The following is a 27,935-nucleotide window of genomic DNA, read 5'->3' as shown; positions in this document are numbered from 1 at the left end:
TATTTTTTATTATTGAAGTATAGTGACATACAATGTTCTATTAGTTTCAGGTGTACAACACAGTGATCCCACAATTCTATACACTACTCAATGCTCACCACAATAAGTGCAGTCACCAGCTGTCACCATACATTACAATATTATTGACTGTATTCCTTTATGATGTACTTTTCATCTCCATGATTTGTGTTTTATAACTGAAAGTTTGTACTTCTTAATCCCTTTCATCTATTTTGCCCATCACCCCACTCACCTCCCCTTTGGCTATCAAGAGTTTGTCCTCTGTATTTAAGTGTCTGGCTTTGGTTTGGTTTGGTTTGTTTTTCAGATTCCACATTTCAGTCAAATCATATGGTATCTGTCTTTCTCTGTCTCCCTTGTTTCGCGTAGCATAATATCCTCTAGGTCTGTCCATGTTGCTGCACATGGCAAGATTTCATTGCTTTTTATGGGTGAGTTATATTCCATTGTATAGGTATATACCACATCTTTATCCATTCATCTATCAGTGGACACTTGGGTTGATTCCCTATCTTAACTACCATAAATAATGCTGCAATAAATATAGAGGTGCATACATCTTTTTGAATTTGTGTTTTCATGATTTTTGGGTAAATACTCAGTAGTGGAATTACTGGATCATATGGCATTTCTATTTTTAATTTTTTGAGATCTCCTATACTGTTTTCCACAGTAGTTATACCAATTTACATTCTCACCAGCAGTGCACAAGGGGCTCCCTTTTCTCCACATCTTTGCCAACACTTGTTATTTCTTATCTTTTTCATACTAGGCATTCTGACAGGTATGAGATGATATCTCATTGTGGTTCTGATTTGCATTTTCCTGATTAATGATGTTGAGCATCTTTACATGTGTCAGCCATCTGTGTATCTTCTTTGGCAAAATGTCTATTCAGGTTCTCTGCCCATTTTTTCATGGGTTTTGTGTGTATGTATTGACTTGTATAAGTTATTTTTGATATTAACCCCTTATTGGATATATTATTTGCAAATGTCTTCTCCCATTCACTAGGTTGCCTTTTTGTTTTGTTGATGGTTTCCTTGACTGTGCAAAAGCTTTTTATTTTGGTGTAATCTCAATCATTTATTTTGGCTTTCCTTTCTCTTGACTAAGGATACATATTCATAAATATCTTCCTGTTTTCTTTAAGGAGTTTTATAGTTTCAAGTCTCAAATGTAGGCCTTTAATCCATTTTGAGTTCATTTTTGTGTATGATATAAGAAAGTGGCCCAGTTTCATTCTTTTGCATGTAGCTGTCCACATTTTCCAGCACCCTTCATTGGAAAAAACCTCTTTTCCCCCATTGTATATTGTTGTATCCTTTGTTGAAAATTGACCATATAAGTGTGGGTTTATTCCTAGCCTTTCTAGCTGTTCCATTGATCTTTATGTCTACTTTTGTGCCAGTGCCTTACTGCTTTGATTATTATAGCTTTGTAGCATATCTTAAAATCAGGAATTGTGAGGGTGCCTGGGTGGCTCAGTTGGTTAAACGACTGCCTTCAGCTCAGGTCATGATCCTGGAGTCCCAGGATCGAGTCCCACATCTGGCTCCCCACTCAGTGGGGAGTCTGCTTCTCCCTCTCACGCTCTCCCTTCTCATGCTCTCTCTCACTCTCTCTCTAATAAATAAATAAAATCTTAAAAAAAAAAAATCAGGAATTGTGATACCTGCAGCTTTGTTCTTCTCTCTCAAGATTGCTTTGGATATTCAAGTCTTTTTTGGTTCCATACAAATTTTAGGAATATTCTAGTTCTGTGGGAAATGCTATTGATATTTTGATGGGGATTATATTTAATAGGTAGATTGCTTTGGGTACTATGGATAGTTCAACAATATTCTTTCAATCTGTGAGCATAGTATACCTTTCCAGTTGTTATCTTCAGTTTCTTTCATCAATGTCATAGTTTTTAGAGTACAGGTCTTAACTTCGTTGGTTAAATTTATTCCTAGATTTTGTGTGTGTGTGTGTGTGAAATTGTAAATGGTATTGTTTTCTTAATTTTTCTTTCTGCCACTTTATCAGTGTATAGAAAAGCAACCAGGGGCGCCTGGGTGGCTCAGTTGGTTAAGCGACTGCCTTCGGCTCAGGTCATGATCCTGGAGTCCCTGGATCGAGTCCCACATCGGGCTCCCTGCTCGGCAGGGAGCCTGCTTCTGCCTCTGACCCTCCCCCCTCTCATGTGCTCTCTCTCTCTCTCATTCTCTCTGTCTCAAATAAATAAATAAATAAAATCTTAAAAAAAAAAAAGAAAAAAGAAAAGCAACCAATTTCTGTGTATTAATTTTGTATCCTGCAACTTTATGAATTTATTCTAATAGCTTTTGGTAGCATCTTTAGGGTTTTCTGTATATGGTATTATATGTCATCTGTGAAGAGTTTTCTTTCTTCTTTACCAATTTAGATTCCTTTTATTTCTTTTTCTTCTCTGATTGCTGCAGCTAAGACTTCCAGTACTAGGTTGAATAAAAGTGGTGAGAGTGGACATCTTTGTCTTGTTCCTTATCTTAGAGGGAAAGCTTTCAGTTTTTTACCATCGAGCATGATGTTAACTGTGGGTTTTTCATACATGGCTTTTATTATGTTGAAGTACATTCCGTATGTTCCCTCTAAACCCACTTTGTTGAGAGTTTTTATCATGCATGGATATTGTATTTTGTGAAATGTTTTTCCTGCATCTATTGAGATTATCATAAGATTTTGTGATGTATCACATTGGTGATTTGCAAATATTGAACTGCCCTTGCCTCTCTGGAATAAATCCCTCTAAACTGTGGTGAATGATCTTTTTCTAATATAGTTTTAAATTTGGTTTCCTAATATTTCAAGGATTTTTTTCATCTATGTTCCCCAGGAATGTTGGCCTGTAGTTTTCTTTTTTTGTAGTGTCTTTTGTCTGGTTTTGGTATCAGAGTAATGCTGGCCTTGTAGAATAAGTGTGAAAGCTTTCCTTTTTCTTCCATTTTTTTTTTGAATAATTTGAAAAGAATAGGTATTAATTCTTCTTTAAAAGTTGAGTAGAATTTTTTTGTTGGGAATTTTTGATTACCAAATTCAATTTCATTACTAGTAATTGGTCTGTTCAGATTTTATATTTCTTCCTGATGCAGTTTCAGAAGACTGTATATTTTTGGGAATTTACCCATTTCTTCTAGGTTTGTTGGCATCTAATTTTTCATAGTATTCTCTTTATAATTCTTTGTATTTCTGTGGTGTCAGTTTCTGCATTTTTTCTAATTTTGAGTCCTTTTATTTCTTGATGAGTCTGAGTAAAAGTTTATCAATTTCATTTATCTTTTCAAAGAACCAGCTCTTGGTTTTGTTGATCTTTTCTATTTTTTTTTAATTTCCACTTATTTCCACTCTATTATATCCTTATTTCTACTAACTTTGGAAAAAGAACAAAGCCCAGTTTCTTTAGGTATAAGGTTAGATTGAGATATTTCTTGTTTCTCATGATAGGCCTATATTACTATAAACTTTCTCTTAGAACTGCATTTTCTGTGTCCCAGAGATTTTGGACTGTTGTTTCCATTTTCATTCACCTCTTTGTTTTATTTTTGTTTGATTTTTCTCTTTAATTTATTCATCAACCTGTTGGATGTTTAGTAGCATGTTGTTTAGCCTCCATGTCTTTGTTTTTCCATTTTTTTATTGTAATTGATTTCTAGTTTCATACCATTGTGGTTGGGAAAGATGCTTGATAGGATTTTAATCTTATTAAATTTATAGAGACTTGTTTTGTGGCCTAACATGTTATCTGTCCTAGAGAATGTTCCATGTGCACTTGAAAAGAATGTGTATTGTTTTTTCGTTTGTTTTTGGTTTTGTTTTTGAATGGAATGTTCTGTATATCTGTTAAGGCCACCTGGCCTAATGTGTCATTCAAAGCCATTGTTTCCTTGTTGATTTTCAGTCTGGATAATCTAGCCATAGAGGTAAGTGGAGTATTAAAGTCCCCTATTATTGTATTACTGTCAATTTCTCCCTTTATGTCTGTTAATATTTGTTTTATATACTTTTATGCGCCTATGTTGGGTGAATACATATTTACAATTATCACATCATCTTGTTGGATTAATCCTTTCAGCATTACATAATGCCCTTCTTTGTCTCTTGCTATACTTTTTGTTTTAAAGTCTGTTTTGTCTGATATATCTTTTTCCATTCCTTCACTTTCAGCCCATGTTTTTTGGTCTGAAGTGAGTCTCTTGTAGGCAGCATATAGATAAGTTTTTTTTTAATCCATTCAATCACACTATACTTTCTACTGGAACATTTAGTCCCCTTACACTTAATAACTGATAGGTATGTACTTATTGCCATTTTGGTTTTCTAGTTCTTTTCTGTTCCTTTCATCTTCTGCTCTCTTTCCTTATAGTTTGATGGCATTCTTCAGTGTTATGCTTGGATTCCTTCTTCTTTGTTTTTTGTGTATACATGTTAGGTTTTTAATTTGTAGTTACCCTTGAATTCATATATAACATCTTAGGTGTATAGCAGTCTATATTAATTTGATGGTCACTTAAATTCAAACACATCCTAAAGCCACTAAATTTTTATTCCCCCTCCACATTTTATATCATATTTTACATCTTTTTATTTTGTGTATCCCTTGACTAATTTTTGTAGATAATTATGATTTTACTACTTTTATGTTTTAACCTCCACACTGGCTTTATAAGTAATTATCTACTACCTTTACTATATGTTCATTTTTACCACTGAAGTTTTTTTCTAGTATGGCCCCTTCTTCCCACTTAAAAAATTCCCTTTAATGTTTCTTGTAAGGCTGATTTATTGGTGATGAATGCTTTTAAATTTTGCCTGGAAAACTCTCTTTTTCTCCTTCAATTCTCAACAATAACCTTGCCAAGTATTCTTTGTTGTGGATTTTTTTTTCCTTTCATGCCACGCTCTTTAGACCTGCAAAGTTTCTGCTAAAAAAATCAGCTGACAGCCTTATGAGATTTCCCTTGTATATAACAGTTTGCTTTTCTCTTGCTTTTTTAAGATTCTTTATCTTTAATCTTTGCCATTTTAATTATTGCATATCTTGGTGTGAACCTCCTTAGATTCACCTTATTTGGGGACCTGCTTCCTAGACTTAGATGTCTGGGAAGTTTTCTGTCCCCTCCTTCTGGGATCCTCACTTAAAATTGCTCTTCAGCTTGGTTGCTTCCATTACCCTATCTTTCAGATCTCTGAATCATTCTTCTCTTTAATGTATTTTTCATTTCAGTGCTTGGGTTGTTTTTTTTTTTATATTTTCTTTTTGTTGAAATGCTCCCTGAGCTCATCTCTTTTCTCAAGTCTAGTATCTGTACCACCATTACTTTGAACTCATTTAGCTTTTTGTCTGTGGTTTTGTCTTGTTTTTTTTCAAAGAAACAACTTGTTCTTTCATTTAGGACATATTACTCATGTAAGTGGGGTGTTAAAGTCCCCTACTATTATTGTATTACTCTCAATTTCTCCCTTTAGATCTGTTAATATTTGCTTTATATATTTAGGTACTCCTATGTTGGGTGTATAAGTATTTACAAATGATATATCCTCTTGCTGGATTGACCTCTTTATCATTATGTAATGCCAGTCTTTGTACTACAGTGTATTTTGTCTGCTCTAAGTATAGCTTACCCCTGCTTTCTTTTGGTTTCCATTTACATGGATTATCTTTTCCATCCCTTCACTTCCAGTGTGTGTCTTTACTTCTGAAGTGAGGCTCTTATGGGCAGCATTTAGATAGGTCTTGGTTTTTTTATCCATTAAGTCACCCTATGTCTTTTAATTAGAGCATTTATAATTGATTTACACTTAACGTAATTGGTATGTGTGTACTTACTGCTTTTTTTATAGTTCCTATCTCTTCCTTTCTTCCTTTGTGGTTTGATGACTTTATTGATATGCTTAGATTTCTTTATCTTGTGTGTATCCACCATAGGCTTTTGCTTTGTGGTTACCATGAGGTGTACATATAACAACATATCTATAACAATCTATTCTAAGTTGATATCAACTTGTTTGATTCCATTCTAAAGCTCTACCTTTTTACTCTCTCCCCATTTTGTTTTTGATGTGATATTTTACATCTTTTTCTCTTGTGATCCCTTAACTAATTAATTATTGCAATTAAGAGTTATTTTTACCACTTTTGTCTTTTATACTTCATACTAGGTTTATAAGTATTAATCCACTACCTTTTCTATATATTTATCTTTACCAGCGAGTTTTTACTTTCATGTTTTCTAGTTACTAATTAGTGCCCTTTGGTTTTAGTGTGAAGCTGACCCTTTGACATTTTTTGTTTATATTATGCATTCGTATGTAAATGTTTTTAAAATTGAATATCTTCTTGTGAGCTTTCTTTTGCTACTGAAGATGTTATTTTTTTAATTGAAATATAATTGAGATATGATATCCTCTTCTAACATTTGTTTTAAGGCTGGTTAATTGATGGTGAACTCCTCTAGCTTTTGCCTGTCTGAAAAACTTTCTCTCTCTCTCAGTTCTAAATAATAACTTTGCCAGGTAGAGTAGAGTATTCTCAGTTGGGAGTTTTTTTTCTTTCAGCAGGTTGCAGGTGAGAAGACAATGACACAGTATAGTCAATGTTTTTGCTAAAAAAAAAAAAAAATCTGATAGTCTTATCAGGTTCCCTTGTATGTAACAGGTTGTGGGGGTTTTTTTTCTTACTACTTTTAATAGTCTCCTTATCTTTAAATTTTGACATGTTATTTATAATGGGTCTTGGTGTGGGTCTCTTAAGATAATTCTTGGGGTTTCCTGGATCTGATTATCTGGTTCCTTCCTTCCTTCCCCAGGTTAGATTTCTTAAAATAAGTTTTCTTCTCCTTTTTCTCTCTGCTCCTTCTGCATCCTCTTTGAAGCAAATATTGGTCCATTTGCTGTCATCCTGTAAACTATCTTCAGGCAGTTATTTCATTCTTTTTGCTCCTGTGATTGGATGAGTTCCACTGCCTATTTTTGAGATGCCTGGTCCTTCTGCTTCAGAACCCCTCTATTATATTTATCAGCTTTAGTTACCGTGCTCTTCAGCTTTCACTTCTATTTGGTATTTTCTATCTCTTTTTGAAGTTTCCCACAATGTTGATCTATCTTTATTCGTCCATGCTGGATTTCTAAAAGCTTTTTTAAAGAGTAGCAAGATTTGAAGTGTTACAAGTTAGAGGGTACTGCTTGATCTCACAGTCCTGTTGGTATTTTCCTATTGGTGATAGTGTTGGGATGTGCTTCAAGCTATGGATGCCCTTCAGACCTCCACATTCCACTCTTGTGAGAATCAAAATGGTAATGGTTTCTGACAAGAAAATCCTTTTGGAATAGTGTCATACAAATATATGTTCTTTCATGTGCCTACTTCTTTGAAGTCTATGGAAACCATGCTGATGTCTAAGACCACCTTCTCAGCTCTAACAATCTGGCTTCATGTAATCTGTCTTGGGTGGGGAATGTGTTCCATTCAAGCATGTGTGAAGGATAAGTGTGGCTGGAAAACAGGTGCCAGATCATGAGTAATCTAGTATGCTCTATGAGGAGTTGGATTTTATTATGAATGCCACCTTGTTTGACTTTTAAAAGATTATATATTTAGCAGCATAGTATCAAGCAGTGACAAGAGTGGGCAAAGAGAAACAATCTACTGGAGAAATGGTGCTGATAGAAACGAAGGCAATGGAGAGACCTCATAGATTCTATGAAAATTTGATTCACATGGCTTCAGTAGTGCTTGGATATCACAGATGAGAGATGAGGAAGCAGCTGACACATTTATAAATGGACTGAACTAGGTAGGAAAACAGAAATAAGAGGGTGAATTGGGTAAGAAATTGTTTCAAACATGTTTAGTATTATTTGTGAAATATCCCATTAGAGATTTTCATTCAGCAGTTGGATGTAGATCTGGCACTTAAAAGGGTAGTGTAACCTAAGAGGAGGGAAAGCATGAGATGCACAGGATAGAACCTTCGGGAACACTAATTGGCAGAAACAGGAGGGGGGAAAAAGATAATCTAATGAGTAGAAAAAGAAAGTATATTCACGGAGAGTAACAAAGGAGTTTCCAGAAAGAAGGAAGGATCGGGGTAGCAACAAACAAGAAAAGGTAAACATTATCTGGTACCCAAGGTGACAGGCAGTTACTGGCATCTTGTGAAGGGCAGTTTCAGTGTGTCAATGGGCAATTAAGTCAAATCAGCAGTGAGTAATTTCCAGTTGTGGTCAAAGAACATCAGCAAAATGACAAACTAGGTAGCCCTAAGTTCCCATTCCCCCACGGAAACATCAAAAAACAACCAGAAATTGGCTGAACTAACCCTATAGAGGTAAAAGCCTACAACAACAAAGCAAACACCCAAATAAAAATCTCCCTTTAAGAAAGTAGGAAATTTGGGGGCATTTTCATTCATCCTTCCGCACCCTCGCCTCAGCATGGCACAGTCTCAGCCTCAAGGCAGCAGCAGTCCATTTCCCTCCCTCAATCCATAGGGAGCACAGAAAACCCTATCTGCAATGTTCTAACCTATCAGGGAATCACCTAAAAGAATGGTCTCTGTCTCAACTAAGATCTCAAGTGGGGGAAGCAGCCACTGCTTGTGAAAGCTGAAGGACTACAGACCTGCAGACACCTGGAGCAAGAGATTCCAGATAAAGACATAAAAAATAGACCACCGAAGGCCCTGAGAACTTGGGGTGAGATGCCCTAGGAAATTAAGACTTTAGAAAGCAAGCAGACATATGCTCACAGAAAAGACCTGAGCGTATCCTAAGCTTTCATTGCAGACTGATGCCCAGGCTCAGAGCACACTCAGCTAATCAGTGGAGGAGTGCCCAGGCACAGAGTATATACAAAAACTGGGAGAGATGTTTTTTTCAACTGTTATTTAAGAAGGAAAATTCACAAATATTGGGAAATTGGAAAATACGAGATGCAGAGAACACAGTGCTCAGAGAAAAAATATATATATTTATAAATGCTTACATTAAAAAAGAAAGACTTCAAAAAACAACCTAACTTCCAGCGTTAAGGAACTAAAACAATAAGAGCAAACTAAAGCTGGTAAAAGAAAGGAAATAATAAAGACAATAATATCTATAAATAAACAGAAAAATCAATGAAACCAGAAGTTGGTTCTTCCAGAAGATCTACAAAATGGACCAACTTTTAGCTACACTAAGAAAAAAAACAGAAAACTCAAAATCTGAAATAAAAGTGGTAATACATCAATACTATGAACAATAGTACACCAACAAATTGAATAACCGGGATATAATAGACAATTTCCTAGAAACACACAACCCATCAAGACCAGATTGTAAGGAAGTAGAAATATGCATAGACCTATAACTAATAGGGAGTTTCAATCAGTAGGAATAGCCCTGGCCCAAATGTCCTTACTGGTGAATTCTACCTACTATTTAAAGAAGAATTTATGCCTAAATTTATTCCTAAAAATTGAAAGGGAGGGAATACTAACAATCCCTAACTCATTCTGTGAGGGCAGGATTACTCTGATACCAAAGCCAGAGGAAGACAGTACCAGAAAACTAAAGACCAATATCCCTTTTAATTATTGATGCAGAAATTCATGTGGTGAAAAGATACGATTTTTTTTTTTTAATTAAGATTTGTTTTGTGGCCTAAGATGAAAAAAAAAAATGTGTATTCTGCTCTGGTTGGATAGAGTTTTGTGTATAGGTCTCTTAGGTCCAACTGGACTATAGTCTTGTTAAATTATTTATTGCTCTTTTGGTTGTCCTATCCATTATTGAAAGTGGGGTATTTTAGTGTCCAATTATTACTGTAGAACTGTCTATTTCTGTCTTCAGATGTTGGTGTTTGATTCATGCGTTTTGGAGATTTGGTGCTTATGCATATATGTTAATAGTTGTTATATCTTGGCCTTTTATCAATATATTTTCTTATTAGGATAGCCACCGCAGCTCTCTTTTGGTTACAATTTTGCATGGAATATCTTTTTCCATACTTTTACTTTCAGTGTCGCTTGTGGAGAGGTTAAAAAAAAATCAAAATCTAAGCTTTTAAGCTAATATCTGCCTTTTAAGTGGGGAGTTTTTTTCCCTTTTAAACTAATGATAAGGAAGGACTAACTTTTTCCACTTTGGAATGTCTTATGGCTTCCTTCCCCACTTCATTCTCTCCCTTACTGCAGACTCAACAAAATACTAGCAAATGAAATATAGTGGCATATTAAAAGGATTACAAACCTTCAGGTAGGGTTTATTCTTGTAATATAAGGATGGTTCAACATAGGATAATTAACCATGATAATATACCATATTAGCAGAATAAAAGGAAAAAAAAACACATGATCTCAACTGATGCAGAAAAAGTCTTTGCTGAAATTCAAAATCCTTTTGTGATAAAAACTCAACAAACTAGTAATAAAAAGAAACTACCTCAAAATTTATGAAAAATCCACAGCTAAAAAAACCCCATAGCTATCATAGTCAGTAGTGAAGACCGAACACTTTCCCCTAAGATGAGGAAGACGACAAGAATGCAATATTTACCACTTCCATTCAACGTACAATTGGAAGTTCAGAGCAATTAGGCAAGAAAAAGAAAGAAAAGCCACCCAAATTAGAAATGAAGTGATAATTATCTCTGTTATAGATGACACAATCTCATATGTAAAAACCCTAAAAATCCCAATACCAACACCAGAATAAATCTCTCGGAGCTAATAAATTCAACCAAGTTGCAAGATACAAAAATTAGAAATCAGTTGCATATCTATACATGAATTATGAACGATCTGAAAAGGAAATTAAGAAAATCATACTATTCACCCATCAAAAAGAATGAAACACTGCCATTTACAACAACGTGAATGGAGCTAGAGTATATTATGCTAAGCAAAATAATCAGAGAAAGACAAATACCATATGATTTAACTCATATATGGAATTTAAGAAACAAAACGGGTGAACATTCAAGAGGGGGAACGAGAGAGAGAGGGGAACAAATCATGAGAGACTCAACTATAGAAAATAAACAGGGTTGATGGAGGGAGGTGTGTGGGGGGTGGACTAGATGGATGATGGGTATTAAGGAGGGCACTCATTAGGATGAGCACTGGGAGGTTATATGTAAATGATGAACCACTGAACTCTACTCCTGTTACCAATATTGAACTGTATGTCAACTAACTGAAATTTTAAAAAACAAATTTGGCTCTAAAGTGCCAGAAACAAAAAACGAATATCATTCTACTTATAATAACACCCAAAAATACTTATAAACTTAACCAAGGAGGTGAAAGACTTGTACACTGAAAACTACAAAACATTACTAAGAAAAATTAAAGAAGACCAAAAAAAAAAAAGACATCCTGTGTTCATGGATTAGAAAACTTATTATTAAGATGTCAGTACAGCTCAAATTGATCTAGAGATTCAAAATCCCAAGAACTTTTTGCAGCAATAAGAAAAAATCCAACCTAAAATTCAGATGGAATATCAAGAGATCCTGAATATCCAAAAAAAATCTTGAAAAAGAACAAAGTTGGAGGCTTCACATTTCCTGATACCAAAATTTATTACAAAGCTACGATAACCAAAACAGTGTAGTTCTGGCATATAATCCAAGGGAATGGAATAGAGAGCCCAGAAATAAACTTTTGTACATATGATCACATAAAAGAATAGCCTTTCAACAAATGGTGCTGGGAAAACTGGATAGCCACATGCTAGAGAATGAAGCTGGATCCTTATTTTTTTTTTTTAAGATTTTATTTATTTGCAAGAGAGAGAATGAGAGACAGAGAGCATGAGAGGGAGGAGGGTCAGAGGGAGAAGCAGACTCCCTGCTGAGCAGGGAGCCTGACGTGGGACTCGATCCCGGGACTCCGGGATCATGACCTGAGCCAAAGGCAGTCGCTTAACCAACTGAGCCACCCAGGCGCCCCTAGCTGGATCCTTATTTTAACTATATACAAAAATTAACTCAAAATGGATCAAAGACTTAAATGTAAGGGTTAAAAGTATAAACTCTTAGAAGAAACATGGGGAAGAAGCTTCATAATACTGGATTGGCAACGATTTTTTGGATAGGAAACTAAAAGCACAATTAAAGAAAAATTAGATAAACTGGATGTCATCAAAATTGAAAGCTTTTCTTTATCAAAGGACACCAAAGTGAGGAGACAACCCACAGAATGTAAGAAAATACTTGCAAATAATAAATCTGATAAAGGATGGATATCCAAAATAGAGAGAGGACTACAACTCAACAACAAAACACAAAGCCTAGAATAAACATTTCTCCAAAGAAGACATACAAATGGACAATACGCACATGAAAAGATGTTCAACATCACTAGCAATTAAGGAAATGCAAATTAAAACTACTATGAGATACTACTTCATTATTTTTAAAAGTAAAATTAAGCATTGGTGGAAATGTGGAAAAATTGGAACCATTGTGCACTGTTGATGGTGATGTAAAATGGTACAACTACTGTGGAAACCAGGATAGCAGTTTCTCAAAATATTGAACATAGAATTACCATATGATCCAGCAATTCCACTTCTGGATGTACACTCAAAACAACTGAAAGCAAGGATTTGAACAAATACGTGTACACTAATGTTCACAGTAGCATCACAATGGCCTAAAGGTGCAAACAACCAAATGTCCACTGACAGATGGGTAAACAGAATGTAGTGTATACTTACAATAGAGTATCATCCAGCCTTCAGAAGGAATGAAATTCTATACATGCTACAATATAAATGAACCTTGAAAACATTAACTGAAAGAAGTCAAGCACAGGAAAATTACAGGCCGGTATCCCTGCTGAACATAGATGCAAACAAAGATCAACAAAATTTTCACTAGCCAAATTCAAAAATATATTAAAAGAATCATACACCATGAGCAAATGAAGTTTACCTCAGATGCAAGGATAGTTCAACATCCACAAATCAATCAATGTGATACACCACATCAACAAAATGAAGGATAAAAATCCTATCTCAAGAGATGCAGAAAAAGCATCTGACAAAATTCAATACCCATTCATGATAAAAACTCTTAACAAAGTGGGTATAAAGGGGACTGTACCTCAGCATAATAAAGGTCATATATGACAAGTCCACAGCTAACATCATCCTCAGTGGTACAAAGCTGAAAGCCTTTCTTCTAAGATCAGAAATGAGAGAAGGATGCCCACTCTCCCCATATTTATTTTACATAGTGTAAGAAGTCCTAGCTAGAGCAATTAGATAAGAAATAAAAGGCATCCAAATTTAAAAAGTGAAAGCAAAAATGACATGCTATTATATATAGAAAACCCTAAGGACTCTATCAAAAAACTATAATAAGCAAATTCAGTAAGTTGCAGGATACAACATCAATATACAAAAATCACCAAACTATCAGAAAGAGAAATGAAGAAAACAATCCCATTTACAATTGCATCAAAATGAAAAATATACCTAGGAATAAATTTAACCAAGGAGGTGATTATTGAAAACCAGAAGACATTTATGAAAGAATTGAAGATGACACAAATAAATGGAAAGATATTCTGTGCTTATGGATTGGAAGGTCCTGTGCTATTGATAGGTCCATGTTGCCCAAAGCAATATACAGATTAAAAGCAATACTTATCAAAATTCCAATGGCATCTTTCACAGAACTAGAACAAATAATCCTAAAATTTATAGGGAACTACAAAACAAATAGCCAAAGCAATCTTGAGAAAGAAGAACAAAGCTGGAGGCCCCATGCTCCCTAATTCCAAACTCTATTACAAAGCTACAGTAATCAACGGGGAGCCTAGGTGGCTCAGTCGGTTAAGCGCCTGGCTGCCTTCGGCTCAGGTCATGATCCCAGAGTCCCGGGATCAAGTCCCACATTGGGCTCCCTGCTCAGCGGGGAGTCTGCTTCTCCTTCTGACCCTCCCCCACTCTTATACTCTCTCTCTCTCAAATAAATGAATAAAATCTTAAAGAAAAAAAAGGTACAGTAATCAAAACAGTATGGTATTGGCATAAAAACAGACATTGATCAATTGAACAAAATAGAAACCCAGAATTAAACTCATGTATATATGGTCAGTTGGTTTGCTACAAAGAAGCCAAGAATATATGGTGAGGAAAGGACAGTCTCTTTAATAAATGAGGTTGGGAAAACTACACAGCCACATACAAAAGAATGAAAATTAACCATGATCTTACACCACACACAAAAATTAACTCAAATGCATTAAAGACTTGAAAAATCTGAAACCATAAAACTCTTATAAAACATAGGCAGGTGCACCTGGGTGGCTCAGTCGGTTAAGCATCCGACTCTCAATTTAGGCTCAGGTCATGACCTCAATATCATGAGATCAAACCCTATGTTGGGCTCCACACTGAGCATGGCGCCTACTTGAGATTCTCTCTATCTCCCTCTCCCCCTCCCCCCATTCATGCTCTTTCTCTCTCAAAAAAAAAAAAAAAATAGGTAGCAAGGTCCTTTGATATAGGCATTGCCAGTTGTTGTTTTTTTTAATCTGACACCAAAAGCAAAGGCTACAAAAGCAAAAATAAGCAATACAACATCATACTAAAACACTTCTATACAGCAAAGGAAATCATCAACAACATGAAAAGACAAGCTACTAAATGGGAGAAAATATTTGCTAATCGTAAATCTCATAAGGGGCTACTTTCCAAAATATATAAAGAGGGGAGCCTGGGTGGCTCTTTTGGTTAAGCAACTACCTTCGGCTCAGGTCATAATCCCGGAGTTGCAGGATCGAGTCCTGCATCAGGCTCCCAGTTCAGCAGGGAGTCTGCTTTTCTCTCTGACCCTCTCCCCTCTCATGCTCTCACTCTCTCTCAAATAAATAAAATCTTTAAGATATATATCTATCTTTATATATCTCTTTATATATATATATATAAAGAACCCATGCAACTCAATAACAAAACAAAAAAAAATCTAAGTTGTAAAATGTACCGAAGATCTGAATAGACCTTTTTCCCAAAAGATATATAGATGGCCAACAGGTACATGAAAATGTATATTAGTACATAATTACTAATTATCAGGAAAATGCAAATCAAAACCACAATGAGATATTACTTCACACCTGTTAAAATGGTTATTATCAAAAAGACAAATAACAACCGTTGGCAAGGATATGGAGAAAAGAGAACCCTTGTACACTATTGGTGGAAATATAAATTGGTGCAGCCACTATGGAAAACAGGAGGGATGTTCCTCAAAAAATGGAAAATAGAACCATAATATGAACCAGCAATTCCACTTCTGGGTAGAATTTATCCAAAGAAAACGAAAACACTAACTCAAAAAGATAAATGTACCCGCATATTCATTGCATTATTTATAATAAACAAGATATGCACACATTCTAAATGGACATCAGTGGATGAATGGATAAAGTAAGTGTGATTTATAGATATATATAATTTATAATGGATTTATTTAATGTGGTATATATATACACACACATATACTACATATATAATGGAATATTATTCAGCCATAAAAAAAATAAAATCTTGCCATTTGTGACAACATGAATGGACCTTGAGGGCATGAGGCTAAATGAAAGAAGACAAATACCATATGCTCTCTCCTATATTAGAATCTAATACACACACACACACACACACACACACACACACACACTAGATTGGTAGTAGTTGCCAGAGACAGGGAATTCAAGGGTGAGAGAAATGGTTGAAGGGGGTTAAAAAGAAAAAATAAAAATTTTTTTAAAGATTTCTGCTTATCATTTTGAGAGTTAATAGCCCCCCTGTGAATCCTCCTACACTCTTGGTGGGAATGCAAGCTGGTGTAGCCACTCTGGAAAACTGTATGGAGGTTCCTCAAAAAGTTGAAAATAGAGCTACCATATGATCCAGCAATTGCACTACTGAGTATTTACCCCAAAGACACAAATGTAGGATCCAAAGGGGTACATGCACCCCAATGTTTATAGCAGCAATGTCCACAATAGCCAAACTGTGGAAAGAGCCAAGATGTCCATCGACAGATGAATGGATAAAGAAGATGTGGTATATATATATACAATGGAATATTATGCAGCCATCAAAAGGAATGAGATCTTGCCATTTGCAATGACGTGGATGGAACTGGAGGGTATTATGCTGAGCGAAATAAGTCAAAAAGAGAAAGACATGTATCATATGACCTCAATGATATGAGGAATTCTTTATCTCAGGAAACAAACTGAGGGTTGCTGGAGTGGTGGGGGGTGGGAGGAATGGGGTGGCTGGGTGATAGACACTGAGGAGGGTATGTGCTATGGTAAGCGCTGTGAATTGTGCAAAACTGTTGAATCACAGACCTGTACCTCTGAAACTAAGACATTTTATGTTAAAAAAAAAAAGAAGAAGAAGAAGAAGAAGATAGCAGGAGGGGAAGAATGAAGGGGAGGAAATCGGAGGGGGAGACGAACCATGAGAGACTATGGACTCTGAAAAACAAACTGAGGGTTCTAGAGGGGAGGGGGTGGGAGGATGGGTTAGCCTGGTGATGGGTATTAAAGAGGGCACGTTCTGCATGGAGCACTGGGTGTTATGCACAAACAATGAATCATGGAACACTACATCAAAAACTAATAATGTAATGTATGGTGATTAACATAATAATAAAAAATAAAAATAAAAAAACAGCTCCCCTGTGGACCTTTGGTGTCCAAAGATCCCCCAAGAGCTTTTTTTCAAAAGTGACCTCTAAGGGATGTCTGTCCGCTTACTCTACTCAAGTAGCAAATGCTGGCTAAGCGCCTGGGGGCTCACAGACACTGTTGTTGGGATGGGGTATTTCCTGTGATAGTCTGGCTCTGACAACTCAGGGAGAGGCTTAACCATCTCTATGGGCACCTAGCAGGAGAATCTGAGCAGGGACTAACTAAACATACCTAAGTCTACTTCTGTTCAGCCGCGCTGGGTCTAACCTGGAAACACTGAAGCCAAAGAAAGGAAAGAAATGATGGACTTGTTAACTTGAATGAATTTAGCAAGAAAACAACAAACCAAATTGCCCTGTGGACTGAAGGGGCACTTAGAGGTCTTCTGCTCTAAAGCTTACCACACCACATTCTTAGTGCATTCTGCCACGAACCCTTTGATAGGGTTCATCTGGGGAGGGAGCGCACATTCTCTGACCGGCTCTACACGACCATTAGCCGTTTGCTAACAGAATGCTGATAGACCACAGGAAAGCTAACCATTCTGCCGTGGCACAAAGAGAAGAAAATGTGCCAGTGAATGTCCTTTAGTGGCTACAAGGAGGGGCAAGATGAATGATCGGAAGGTCTCAGACAAAATGCTCAGAAGGATTCTGTGTCCCATGCAGCCTGAGCGTTGCAGCGCCCCCCTTAACTTGGCTAACATTATACGTGTCACCTTTATCTGCTTCCCAGTGCAACGGGCCTTGCATCGGGCCTCACCTAGCCGTGCAACACAGACAAGTGTTCTGCCAAACACGGGATGGCATCACTTTACCATCAGAGCAGTGCAGCTCCCTTCCCAGGTAAGAGAAAGCCGTGGACCTCCTTTCCCCAGGCCCTCTGTCAATAGCACGGAAAGACAGTGTTGACCGGATGTTTATCCTGCAACATCCCACAATCCTGGTGGTCAGATGCCCTTCCCTTTCACCTCGTTCTCCCCAGACCCCTGTTCTCCCTAGAGATAGATGGCCCAGTGGTGGCCTTGCACTTACTGAATGGGCCAGGCTGGGCTTTCCTCTTTTGGAGATAAAGATTACAGAGGGTGCTGTTCTGAGGGTGGCCTGATACCGCAGGGGATCTGCACCAGCCCCCAGGTGGGCAGGATGTGAGGTCCACGTGGCAGCCACCAGACCTCAAGGACTCCAGCAGCCCCTCACCCTTGTTGGCCCTCCAATAGAAGTTACACTAAAATAAGGGCGCTGATCCCTGGGTCTAAACCTGTCATTCCTATCCAGTCCCCATTCCTGGTCCTACTGGCCTGTGGATGTCCCCTTGGGGTGAGGGCTCACCATCCGCCCCAGGCCCTGCCTCTACCAGCCCCCATCCTGAAGAGACCGCATTCTTGGCTCACGCAGTGATACAGACTTACAGAGCTGAGCACCCAGGGGCCCCGTGAGAGCAGACGGCCTTCTGAGATCCTACAACCACTACCTAACGAACAGAGATCAGAACCCCCCTCCGGTAGCACAAGAGACTTGAAGCGTGGCCCGGCCTTCTTGGGCTGGCAGCGCGGTTTTCCATCTGATCCCCGATCCCAGCCCCGTGGTGGCAGACCCTAACCCTGCCGCGCTCCTCCCGCAGGCCCGTGAGCACCCAGAACTGCTGGTCAGAAGCCTGCAGCGTACACTGGAGGGTCAGCCTGTGGAGCCTGTGCACGGCGACCTGCGGCAACTACGGCTTCCAGGCCCGGCGCGTTGAGTGTGTGCATGCCCGCACCAACAAGGCCGTGCCCGAACACCTGTGCTCCTGGGGGCCCCGGCCCGCCAACTGGCAGCGCTGCAACATCACTCCATGTGAAAACAGTACGTTCCAACCCCAAAGGGCCTTCTGCCAGGTCCCCATAGGCCAGCGGGGGCAGAGGGCAGGCCCTGGGCCCGAACCGGAGCCTAGGCCCCTGGATCAGGTCTCCCAGGGACGGTGAGCTGGGGCCAGAGTTGGGGGTTTTCAGAGGGGCGCCCGCCAGCAAGCCAAGACGTGTGCAAGGAGGTGTATTCTCACGTCCAGGCCCCCAAGGATGGCTAAGTGTGCCCCGAGGCACTGAGCAAAGCCAGGTGCTGTTGGCCCGGTGCTAAATGAGGTCGGCCTCCAGCTCCCCTGCAGTAGCTTGGCCGGGACCCAGAGAGGACAACCAGACAATGCCTCCGGGGGCCAGGCCACTCGACAGAAAGTACTGCCCACACGAGACGAGCATGCCGAGCGCCTCCTGCCCAGCTGGCCCTGCACCCATCATGGCTCTGCCTCTCATGGAACAAGGAGCTGCCGCCCCAGGGGCGCCCACCGAAATTGTGCAGGAGCCCATGCCCTCGAGATCTGATACTCCTTCACTCCCCCCTCCCTCGAGTCTGGATCCTCCTCCGCCTGACATTGGCATCTGTATCCTGGTCGGGTATTTTTTCTTCCTCTGGACCCAAAACAAACTGGAGGGGGGACGAAGACAAAGTCTGAGGCAAAGAATAAGAAATGTTAAAACGTTGCCATGCAGTTTCCCCCCAAATGGGGCCTCTCCGAGCATCGAGCATCGGATTGCTAAGGCGGAGGCAGATGCCTGTGGGCACACCGTCCCCTTGCTTATACACCGGGGAGAGAGGATCTCTGTTCTCTGGGTGGTGCCGGCCCCTCTGTGTGTCAAGAGCTCACCGCCATCTGTACTATCAGTTCAGTCGAAGTAGTTCAGACTTACAGTGTTAATCATAGACGTCCACCCCCCAAATCAGCACCGATATTTCAGGACCCTCTCGTTCCTGCCAGTGCTCAGCTAGCACGCCACAGTGCTCAGGTCAGGCCCGGCCAGGGGAAGGAGGAGAGGCTGAGGTGCACAGGGTAAGAAAACAGAGGGGGCCCCATCATCCGGCCAGCCACTGGAACCCCGGGGGCAGCCTGGGAGGCACGGGGCAGAGTTCCACCAGAGTGAGACCAGCCCCCAGGCGCTGGACAGCAGTGGCCCCTCCAGCCCCAGAGCCAATGCCCAAGGCAGACCCCAGCAAGCACCCCGTGGCCACAGCCCTTGGGCTCTGTTTCACATCTCTCTTCTGTCCCCTTTCCCAGTGGAGTGCAGAGATACCACCAGGTACTGCGAGAAGGTGAAACAGCTGAAACTCTGCCAACTCAGCCAGTTCAAATCTCGCTGCTGTGGGACTTGTGGCAAAGCGTGAAGACGGGGCCCAGGGAGGAACTCCACCCTGGCCGCACAGAGGACTCACGCCACCACCTTGGACAGAACTTAAGCTTTCTTGGTTTATTTATTTATTGCCCTCTACCTGCCCCCACCACACACGCCCTCGTCCGACCTCCTCCCCCCACCCCCGATGTGAGGGCCTCAGCATGTCCTCTCTCTCAGTTAGCTGGAGGACAGGATGTTGGGGAAAGACAAGGAAAGGGGTCTAAAGGAGGTTGCAGAGCAGATGCCTTCCCCAACCCGGGTCCCAGACAGACCAAGCAAGAGGCCAGCACAGCTCCTGGGGACAGCAGGGAGTCAGGGCCAAGAGCGGACGAGAGACAGGCGGGTAGGGTGACAGCGTTTGGAAAGCCCTGATGCACAACCAGCTGTGTCTTCCCTGGCAGCACGCTGTCGACCCAGGAGCGTCCTGCTGCTTTGTGTCCCCCCCTGCCTCCGCCTGAGGGGAGGACACCATCGCGAGGCAGAACCCAGGCCACAACCATGCGCTTCCGGTGCGGAGCCGTGAGAACTCAAAGCACCCATACAGAGCAGTCAGGGGGAGACCATCCAGGTGGGCCTACAGCACACTTGCGGCAGAACTTCTACAAAGTGGGGGGGAAGGGTACGGAAGCAAAAAGAAGCCTGTGCACGGCCCTCAGCGGGGAAGCCAGGTAGATGAAGAGTGAGCAGGCCCGAGGCTCCGGGAAGGGACACTCCAAATTCTGCCGCCCTCCTAGAGGGCACAGGCCCTGGGGGCCCATGCTGCGAGGTAGAAGACAGACCCTCCCCTTGGGGTGGGGGGGTGGGGTCTGCTTTCCCCGTGCCGTCTCAGTGAACATTCTGCCTGGACACCCCTAGCAAAGCTAGTGAGACATCGGGGTCTGGTTACGCAGTCAGGCCACCCCTGGCATCTCTCCCTAAGTCACGAGTTCCGCACCACCCCCACCCCAACCCAGGATTAACTGCTGATGGGGACCAGGGGCATTTGGAGCGTCAATAGCCCGGGTCTTCTGCCTCGATGGCCGATGCTGCTCCACTTAAGGGCCAGGGATTGGGGTCAGTGTGCCAGAGAGGGTCCATCAGGTCATAGGAGCCACTTCCGGAGCTGGCCAGGACAAGGGGACAAGGGGCCGGACAGCCAGCTTGTGCGGGCCGTTCCAGGAGCACGAGAGCTGCCCTCCTGTTCACACAGCAGCTTGGGGCGGGTAGCGGGGTGCGGTGGCGAAGCCGTAGGGTAACGACAGCTTGCAAGAGGGTCCTCAAAGGCTTTTCAACCTCTTCCCCACACACAATGAAATACTACGAACCTTACCAGAATGAATACCACCCATTTTAGGAATTCGGTGAGCAAGGCAGCACACACCCTTCCAGAAGTGCCCGTCAGCTACAGTAAAATGGCCGTGGCCCAGTCTAGTGGCAAACCTGAAATTCTGGGACTATTTGGCAAATTGCTCTTTCAGCAGAGGGGCTTTGGGTGAGTGGCTTTGGCCACCTCCCCCTGTTGGCCACTGTCACTCACCCCTTGGATCAACTGCCCCCCACCTCCCACACATGAACTCACAAAATGCCACTCAGCCCCAGGGCCACCCCTGATACCCGGGTGCCTGGAAGTCAGAAATGGGGAGGGGGAGACACTATTAAGCTGAGTGCCCCCCAGGGGAGCTATGAACAATTAAGGTGGGTCTCTTTCTTCCTCACCACAATAGGCTCTAAGAAATCACATTACTAAAAATCAGTGTCATGTTTATTTAAAATAAAAGAGAATGTTTTCTATGTCTGTATATCTTTTGTGAATATTTATTAGGATTTCTTGTGTAAAAAAGTGCAATATTAATAATTGTACATTGTCATCCGGAAAACAAAGTGTTTGGGGGACTTTTGATTAACTTCCTGCAGTTGTGTTCCTGTAATTACTCAGTGGTAATTATTGTATTGTTCCTATTTTTAATAGAACCTGATGTTTAACTCCAGATCCTGTAACTGTAACTCACTGTGTACAGAATATGTTGTAAATCTAACATGGGATGACAGGGCAGTAAGAGGCAGTAGTTATGCATGGAATGAAGACCGATTCCGTACTACAAACTAACGCAGTTGGTTATTTCTAGTTCAGTCGCTATGGAAAACCAGTGGCCAATATTTATGTTTCCTAAATAGCAGGTGTCCTCCCGCTCGGGCTCGTGTCAGGCTGCAGCAGTTGAAGTGGGTTTCAGAGCGAGCCTGGAGAACCTAGGTTTGGGGTAAGAGGTAGCATGCTCCTTGCATGAGATGAATGTACATTTACTGTTTGTTCTGTGAATCGTGACTCAACAGCAGCACAAGATGATTATTAGAGCGGCTAAATAATGTGGAAGGAGGCACTTCCTCCTCTAAAACACAAAACTGTATTTATATTTTTTGTACAGATAATACAGCTTATTTATTTAAATCTGGTCGTCCGAGTCTCTGTTAAGCCCAGTCCTCCCGTCTTGTTCTGCTCAAGGGTGTGAGGGTGGTTCCCAGCCACTCACGTGTGCTCAGCTGACATGGAAGAATTGCACTTTTCGGCTCTGCCTGGGAAGCTGGGGGCCCGTGCCTGAAGGGCCAGCTCTGTAAGTCAACCCTAAAGGAGCTATGTCTGTGGTGCTCATATTCAGGCTTAGGACTGCCCTTGACAATCATCTCATTTACGGCCCTGCGTGGTGGGAAGATGGGAGCCACAGGACCTTCAGAAAGAAGACTTGGCATCTCTGGGGGCAGATGCAGACTTGGGTGCAGAGGTACCCTCCCTCCAGGCCGGGCTCCCTGCCAACAGGGGCGGGCACAATATAAAGTAGGTGTGAGCTGAAATTTTGGATTAACACCATTAGTAGGAGCTCACATTTATAGATCATTACTACATGTCATCTTCACATGAGCCCTAGGATTATCACCATTTGGATATGGGTAGACAGAGGCCCAGAGAAGCCCAGGGTCAACCAGCCTGTGGAACAGGGATCAAACTCCTAGAAGCCTGGCTTTTTAGCCAGAGCCTTTTTTTCACCCACTCTGCCGGCTCCAGCTCCCATGCGTAGGAGCGGACCACGCCTGGCCACCTTCATGGGCACCATTCTTCCCTACTGCTTGAGGACAAAGGGACATTTTACTGGAGTTGTCACTTTCTCATCCCCTACAATCATTTCTGATGGCATTCCAGGGACCCAAGCTCCTGGTTTTTTAAAGCACTTTAATAGAAATAAGGCTACAGTAGGAAGTGCAGAAAAAAAGCATATTGTGGAGTTGTTTTTTTTAATCAACTGGCTCCAGTGGAAGGGCGGCAGGTCCCAGGCCCAGAGGATGTCCACACAAAGACCTTGGTAGGAGGCACCTGAGAGGACCCCCAGCCTCAAAGCCCAACTCCAGTCTGTCTTCCAGCAACTCGTGAGCACATCACAGTCTATTAAGCAGTGTAAAAATAAGCCAGAAAGCTCTTCATGAAGTTCCAATTACTTTCTAAGGAGTTTTAGGTTTTGCTTTAAAGAAAAAGCCAATGCTAGAACTATAAATACTCACATACCAGCAACCAAATAATATCCTACAGAGACCCCAGGGGAGGGTGGGGGGGAGGGGCAGGGGCCAGAATGAGTCAGAGATGCCAGATGCAAAAACCCAGGAAGTTTGAAATGGTGGGAAGGGCTCTAACAGAGCATATGGAAAATTTTCCAGCCACAGTCACAGAGCTCAGCAGGGAGAAAAGAGAGATTCCTAGAAGGATGCCACCAAACACAGTGTAAAAGTTTGGAATCTTAACCATAGGCCAGTCCCAGCATTGGAACTCCTCATACCAGACTCCCCTGCTTAGCCTCTGAAGTTTCCAGGCCTTTGACAAGGTGAACCCAGGAAATCTGGGGCTCATCCAGACCAGAATGATCAATAATCACCAAAGCTCATCCATGCCTCAGTTTCCTCACCTTTAAAAAGAGGATACTTCACAGGATAGGGTTTTTGTGAGAACACTAGTTAATTCACAGTGAGGAAATCTGTGATCGCCTGGCACATCACTGAAGCATGCACTGGATGTTAACCACTCTTACCATCCAAGCTACCTTGAAGAAGGGGGGTGAGGGGCAGAGCTTGACAACACTTGCGCTCTTTCATATTCCCATCGTCAGCTTTGAAAGACTATCCCCGTGTTTTCATTTTTGACTAGGAAGGACATCAGTCATTCCAGCACAGTTCAATACTACACAATAGCATCCATAAGAGTGGCCTTAGTGAACCAAAATCTATATTTTGGAAAATAACAGAACAGCCCAGGTAACCAACTCAAAGACTCATCAAAATATTCACACGCTTTCAGAAACACTTCCCAGAACAGATGTTGTCCTGTATTCGCAAGGTACAGTCTAGTTTCAATTCAAAATACCCAGATGTACAAGTAGCTGCCATCTCCTTTGATTTACTAAAAATAACAAAGAGGGCGCCTGGGTGGCTCAGATGGTTAAGCGTCTGCCTTCGGCTCAGGTCATGATCCCAGGGTCCCGGGATCGAGTCCCGCATCGGGCTCCCTGCTCCTTGGGAGCCTGCTTCTCCCTCTGCCTCTCTCTCTCTGTCTGTCATGAATAAATAAATAAAATCTTTTAAAAAAATAAATAAATAAAATAAAAAATAAATAAATAAAAATAACAAAGAAATGTTCATTCAAGAGCAAACATACGTGTAATGTAGGAGCTAAAATTAAGGCTATCTCACTTACCGAGTGGTAGACTTTCTCACCTCACCTCCTCCTGCCAATAAATCCAAAGAAAACAATCCAATTTTACTAATGGTTCTCAGATAAAGTGAGACAAGTTAGAGCTCAATAATCTATTTGTGGGCCTCCCCAAAACAGGTAAATTCATCCACAAAGGGTAAGGTGAAGAGAAGGATGAAGCTCTTGGAAATAACCAACGAAAGCTGACCTGTTGGGTGAATTACCCAAGGCAGGATAAATTAGGAAACAAAATAAGGTGACATCCCCTTGGTTTGGTCTCTCTCTGTCCCTCATTTTGTTCAGTGAGCCAGCCACGACTTAAAAGATTTCAGGATTCAGACTCAGAATACACTTGACTGTGAGTTAAATAAGGGAAGGTTGTCTACTGGTGTCACATACTGCCAAGGAGGAAAGTCCTGGTGTGAACACAAGCTTTCATCAGTACAGAGTTGAATGCTCAATGAATCTACCCATTCTGTAAGACTAAGATAAACCCCAAATTATCCTCTGTCCCCGCGCACCCGTGCTGTCCACTGGGAGATGCTTTTAGAGGTCAAATTTGGATGAGCTGATCAGAGACTGTTATCTTTGGCTGAACCTCAGCTTCTTATTCATAGCACCCCAAGGTTTTCCACTGGTGGTTGCTACCTCTAACCAGGAAGGCAGAGACGGTACTCAAGCTTTTGCTCGCCAGACTGGGCTGTCACCCTGCCTGTCAACTAGAGGTTTACAACTTCACTCAGATGGGTTCTGTGAAGCACCTGGTCCCAATCAACCCCATGTGTCACGCTTGTGATAACACAATACACAGATGTCACTCACCTCTGTGTTTTCCAAAGGCAAAATCCATCTTCGACCAAGGATTTCCCAGGCTGCTCCTAAAGATATGGTTTATATATGTGTAAACAGAAATTAAATGTGCAGTTTTATGTGAGTGAAGAGAAAGCAGACAGTGGGGAATGGTTCTCCTGCTGAACATAAATAATGTTTGTTTAAGCAGAATGCTTAGGAGGGCCTGAGAGATTGCACGGTCAGCATCCAGACCAAAAAGCATGCCTGGGAAACGAGCCTCCTTTTCCAAGATGACATAAACAGCCCTCCTCGGGGTCTTTGGGATGGCCAGGGTTGACCTTGTTACAAATCCCATAAAGGAAAGAAGACAAGCTGTGAACAACTTAGTTACTAGGTGAGCAACTCTAGGAAATATTTAATGGTCAAGGCGAGGAGCATGGTGATGAAATGTGTCATGGGCTTGATTTTCTGCTCCCCAATCCTCACCATCATTTCTTTATAACAATGAAGGGGCCAGGAAATGACTTAGCTGAGGTCACTGAAGGATGACAAAGTTGTTTGGTCAGTCATCTAGGTAGTTCTGTCCTAGAGCTGGAGCTCAGCATGTCACAGGGCCAAGGCCAGAGCAGGTGCTGGATCGATAGGCCAGTCACTCCTGAGCTGAGTTTCTTCACCTGCACAGGCCCTTCCTATTAGAATGGAGATACTCACGGTAACCACCTGAGAGCAAGCCCCCCATGATGTGAATCCTCCACTCCGTCTGCAATGTGAAGGTCTAGCCTCTGCACCAAGGTCTTGCTGAGATGGAAAACAAGCAAGTCCTCATCTGGTCCTATTGGACCTCACTCTCCCTCCCGCCCTCCTCACCACCACCCCCCCATGGCCAGATAAGGCTTTATCCTTTCTCATCTCATCTCCTCCCTGATTTTTCTTCCTATCACTTACCTTCTCCTTCCTTCAGAGTCTGAAAAACTCTTGCTAAGCACCAACTCTGTGTTAGGCCCAGGCTGGGCCCTGGGGACACAGGGGTGAAAGCCAAGTCCCTGCTTTCAGGGAGCTCAGAGTCCAGTCAGGAAAGCAGACATATCTCACCACAAAAACCAACATGTCCTACTCTGTGAAGTCCCAAGTTTGGGGGACATCTCCAGCTCAGTTTTCTTCCTCATTTGGTTCTTTCCACAGTCAGCACCCAGGGATTGCTCCTTTTATTCCTCATCCTCTCTCAGTGGAACTTTGCAAAGGTATCCTGACTGAATAAATCTACTCTTCCTACTCTCTCCTCCCGATCCACTCCCCGCACGGCAGCTAGAACTATTGTTACACTGCCTGCAAATACATCGTGTAAACTGATGCAGATGTGTAAAATTACCTTAAATCTATACCTCAGAGGTGGCTAGCTCACATTTAATTACCCAATTATAAATCCACCCTCCAAAAGTGACCATTGCAAGCCTTTCAAATACTGTTATCTAAGTCTGCAACAGAGGGTTTATTCATTACAACAAAGTTCATTAATTACATACCAGTGAAATGAGCAGTTCTAAAGGTCTGGAAAGGGTACCCGGCACCAGGGCCCCTGTACAGTCTAAGAATCCAGCGAATCCAACAGCCTGGAGCCCCAAGTCTAGAGTTGTCTTTGGTTCTGTGCCCACCCCACCCCCATCACCACCCTGCTTAGTTTGCTTGATTTGACTAGAGACGCTTTTGGTTGATCTTATTGTAGGAACATTCCCCTTGAAGTAACTGTCAGAGTGCCTAGGATTGGACAACAGGACTTATTTGAGTTCAAAGAGCAGGTTATAGGGCTGTGTTGGGCCAGTTTTCTAGTATTTATGCCTGTGCCACAATTTGGGCTGGGATTATTATTTTTTTTTATTTTATTCTTATGTTAATCCCCATACATTACATCACTAGTTTTAGATGAAGTGTTCCATGATTCATTGTTTGTGCACAACACCCAGTGCTCCATGCAGAATGTGCCCTCCTCAATACCCACCACCAGGCTAACCCATCCTCCCACCCCCCTCCCCTCTAGAACCCTCAGTTTGTTTTTCAGAGTCCATCGTCTCTCATGGTTCGTCTACCCCTCCGATTTCCCCCGCTTCATTCTTCCCCTCCTGCTACCTTCTTCTTCTTCTTCGTTTTTTTTTTTTTCTTAACATATATTGCATTATTTGTTTCAGAGGTACAGATCTGAGATTCAACAGTCTTGCACAATTCCCAGCGCTTACCAGAGCACACACCCTCCCCAGTGTCCATCACCCAGTCACCCCATCCCTCCCACCCCACCCCCCACTCCAACAACACTCAGTTTGTTTCCTGCGATTAAGAATTCCTCATATCAGTGAGATCATATGATACATGTCCTTCTCTGTTTGACTTATTTCACTCAACATAATACCCTCCAGTTCCATCCACGTGGTTGCAAATGGCAAAATCTCATTCCTTTTGATGGCTGCATAATATTCCATTGTGTATATATACCACT

At 41.6% G+C, this 27,935-nt stretch overlaps 1 protein-coding gene across 1 annotated transcript in view; it reads left to right on the top strand.

Annotated features, from left to right (window-relative positions):
- The window catches only part of ADAMTSL1 (ADAMTS like 1), a 396,511-nt gene extending 374,139 nt beyond the window's left edge, over nucleotides 1–22,372 (top strand). Inside the window, exons 27-29 of the mRNA XM_034987936.1 lie at nucleotides 17,481–17,590; nucleotides 18,369–18,589; nucleotides 19,833–22,372. Coding sequence (XP_034843827.1) covers nucleotides 17,481–17,590; nucleotides 18,369–18,589; nucleotides 19,833–19,939 — 438 coding nt within the window. The 3' untranslated portion in view covers nucleotides 19,940–22,372. The remainder of the gene's footprint in view (nucleotides 1–17,480; nucleotides 17,591–18,368; nucleotides 18,590–19,832) is intronic.
- Nucleotides 22,373–27,935: the final 5,563 nt, after the last annotated feature.

This window comes from Mirounga leonina, unplaced genomic scaffold, assembly GCF_011800145.1.
Source record: "Mirounga leonina isolate KUSES-001 unplaced genomic scaffold, KU_Mleo_1.0 Mir_447, whole genome shotgun sequence".
Taxonomy (NCBI): Eukaryota; Metazoa; Chordata; class Mammalia; order Carnivora; family Phocidae; genus Mirounga; species Mirounga leonina.
This window is presented reverse-complemented; position numbering and strand designations above follow the sequence as displayed.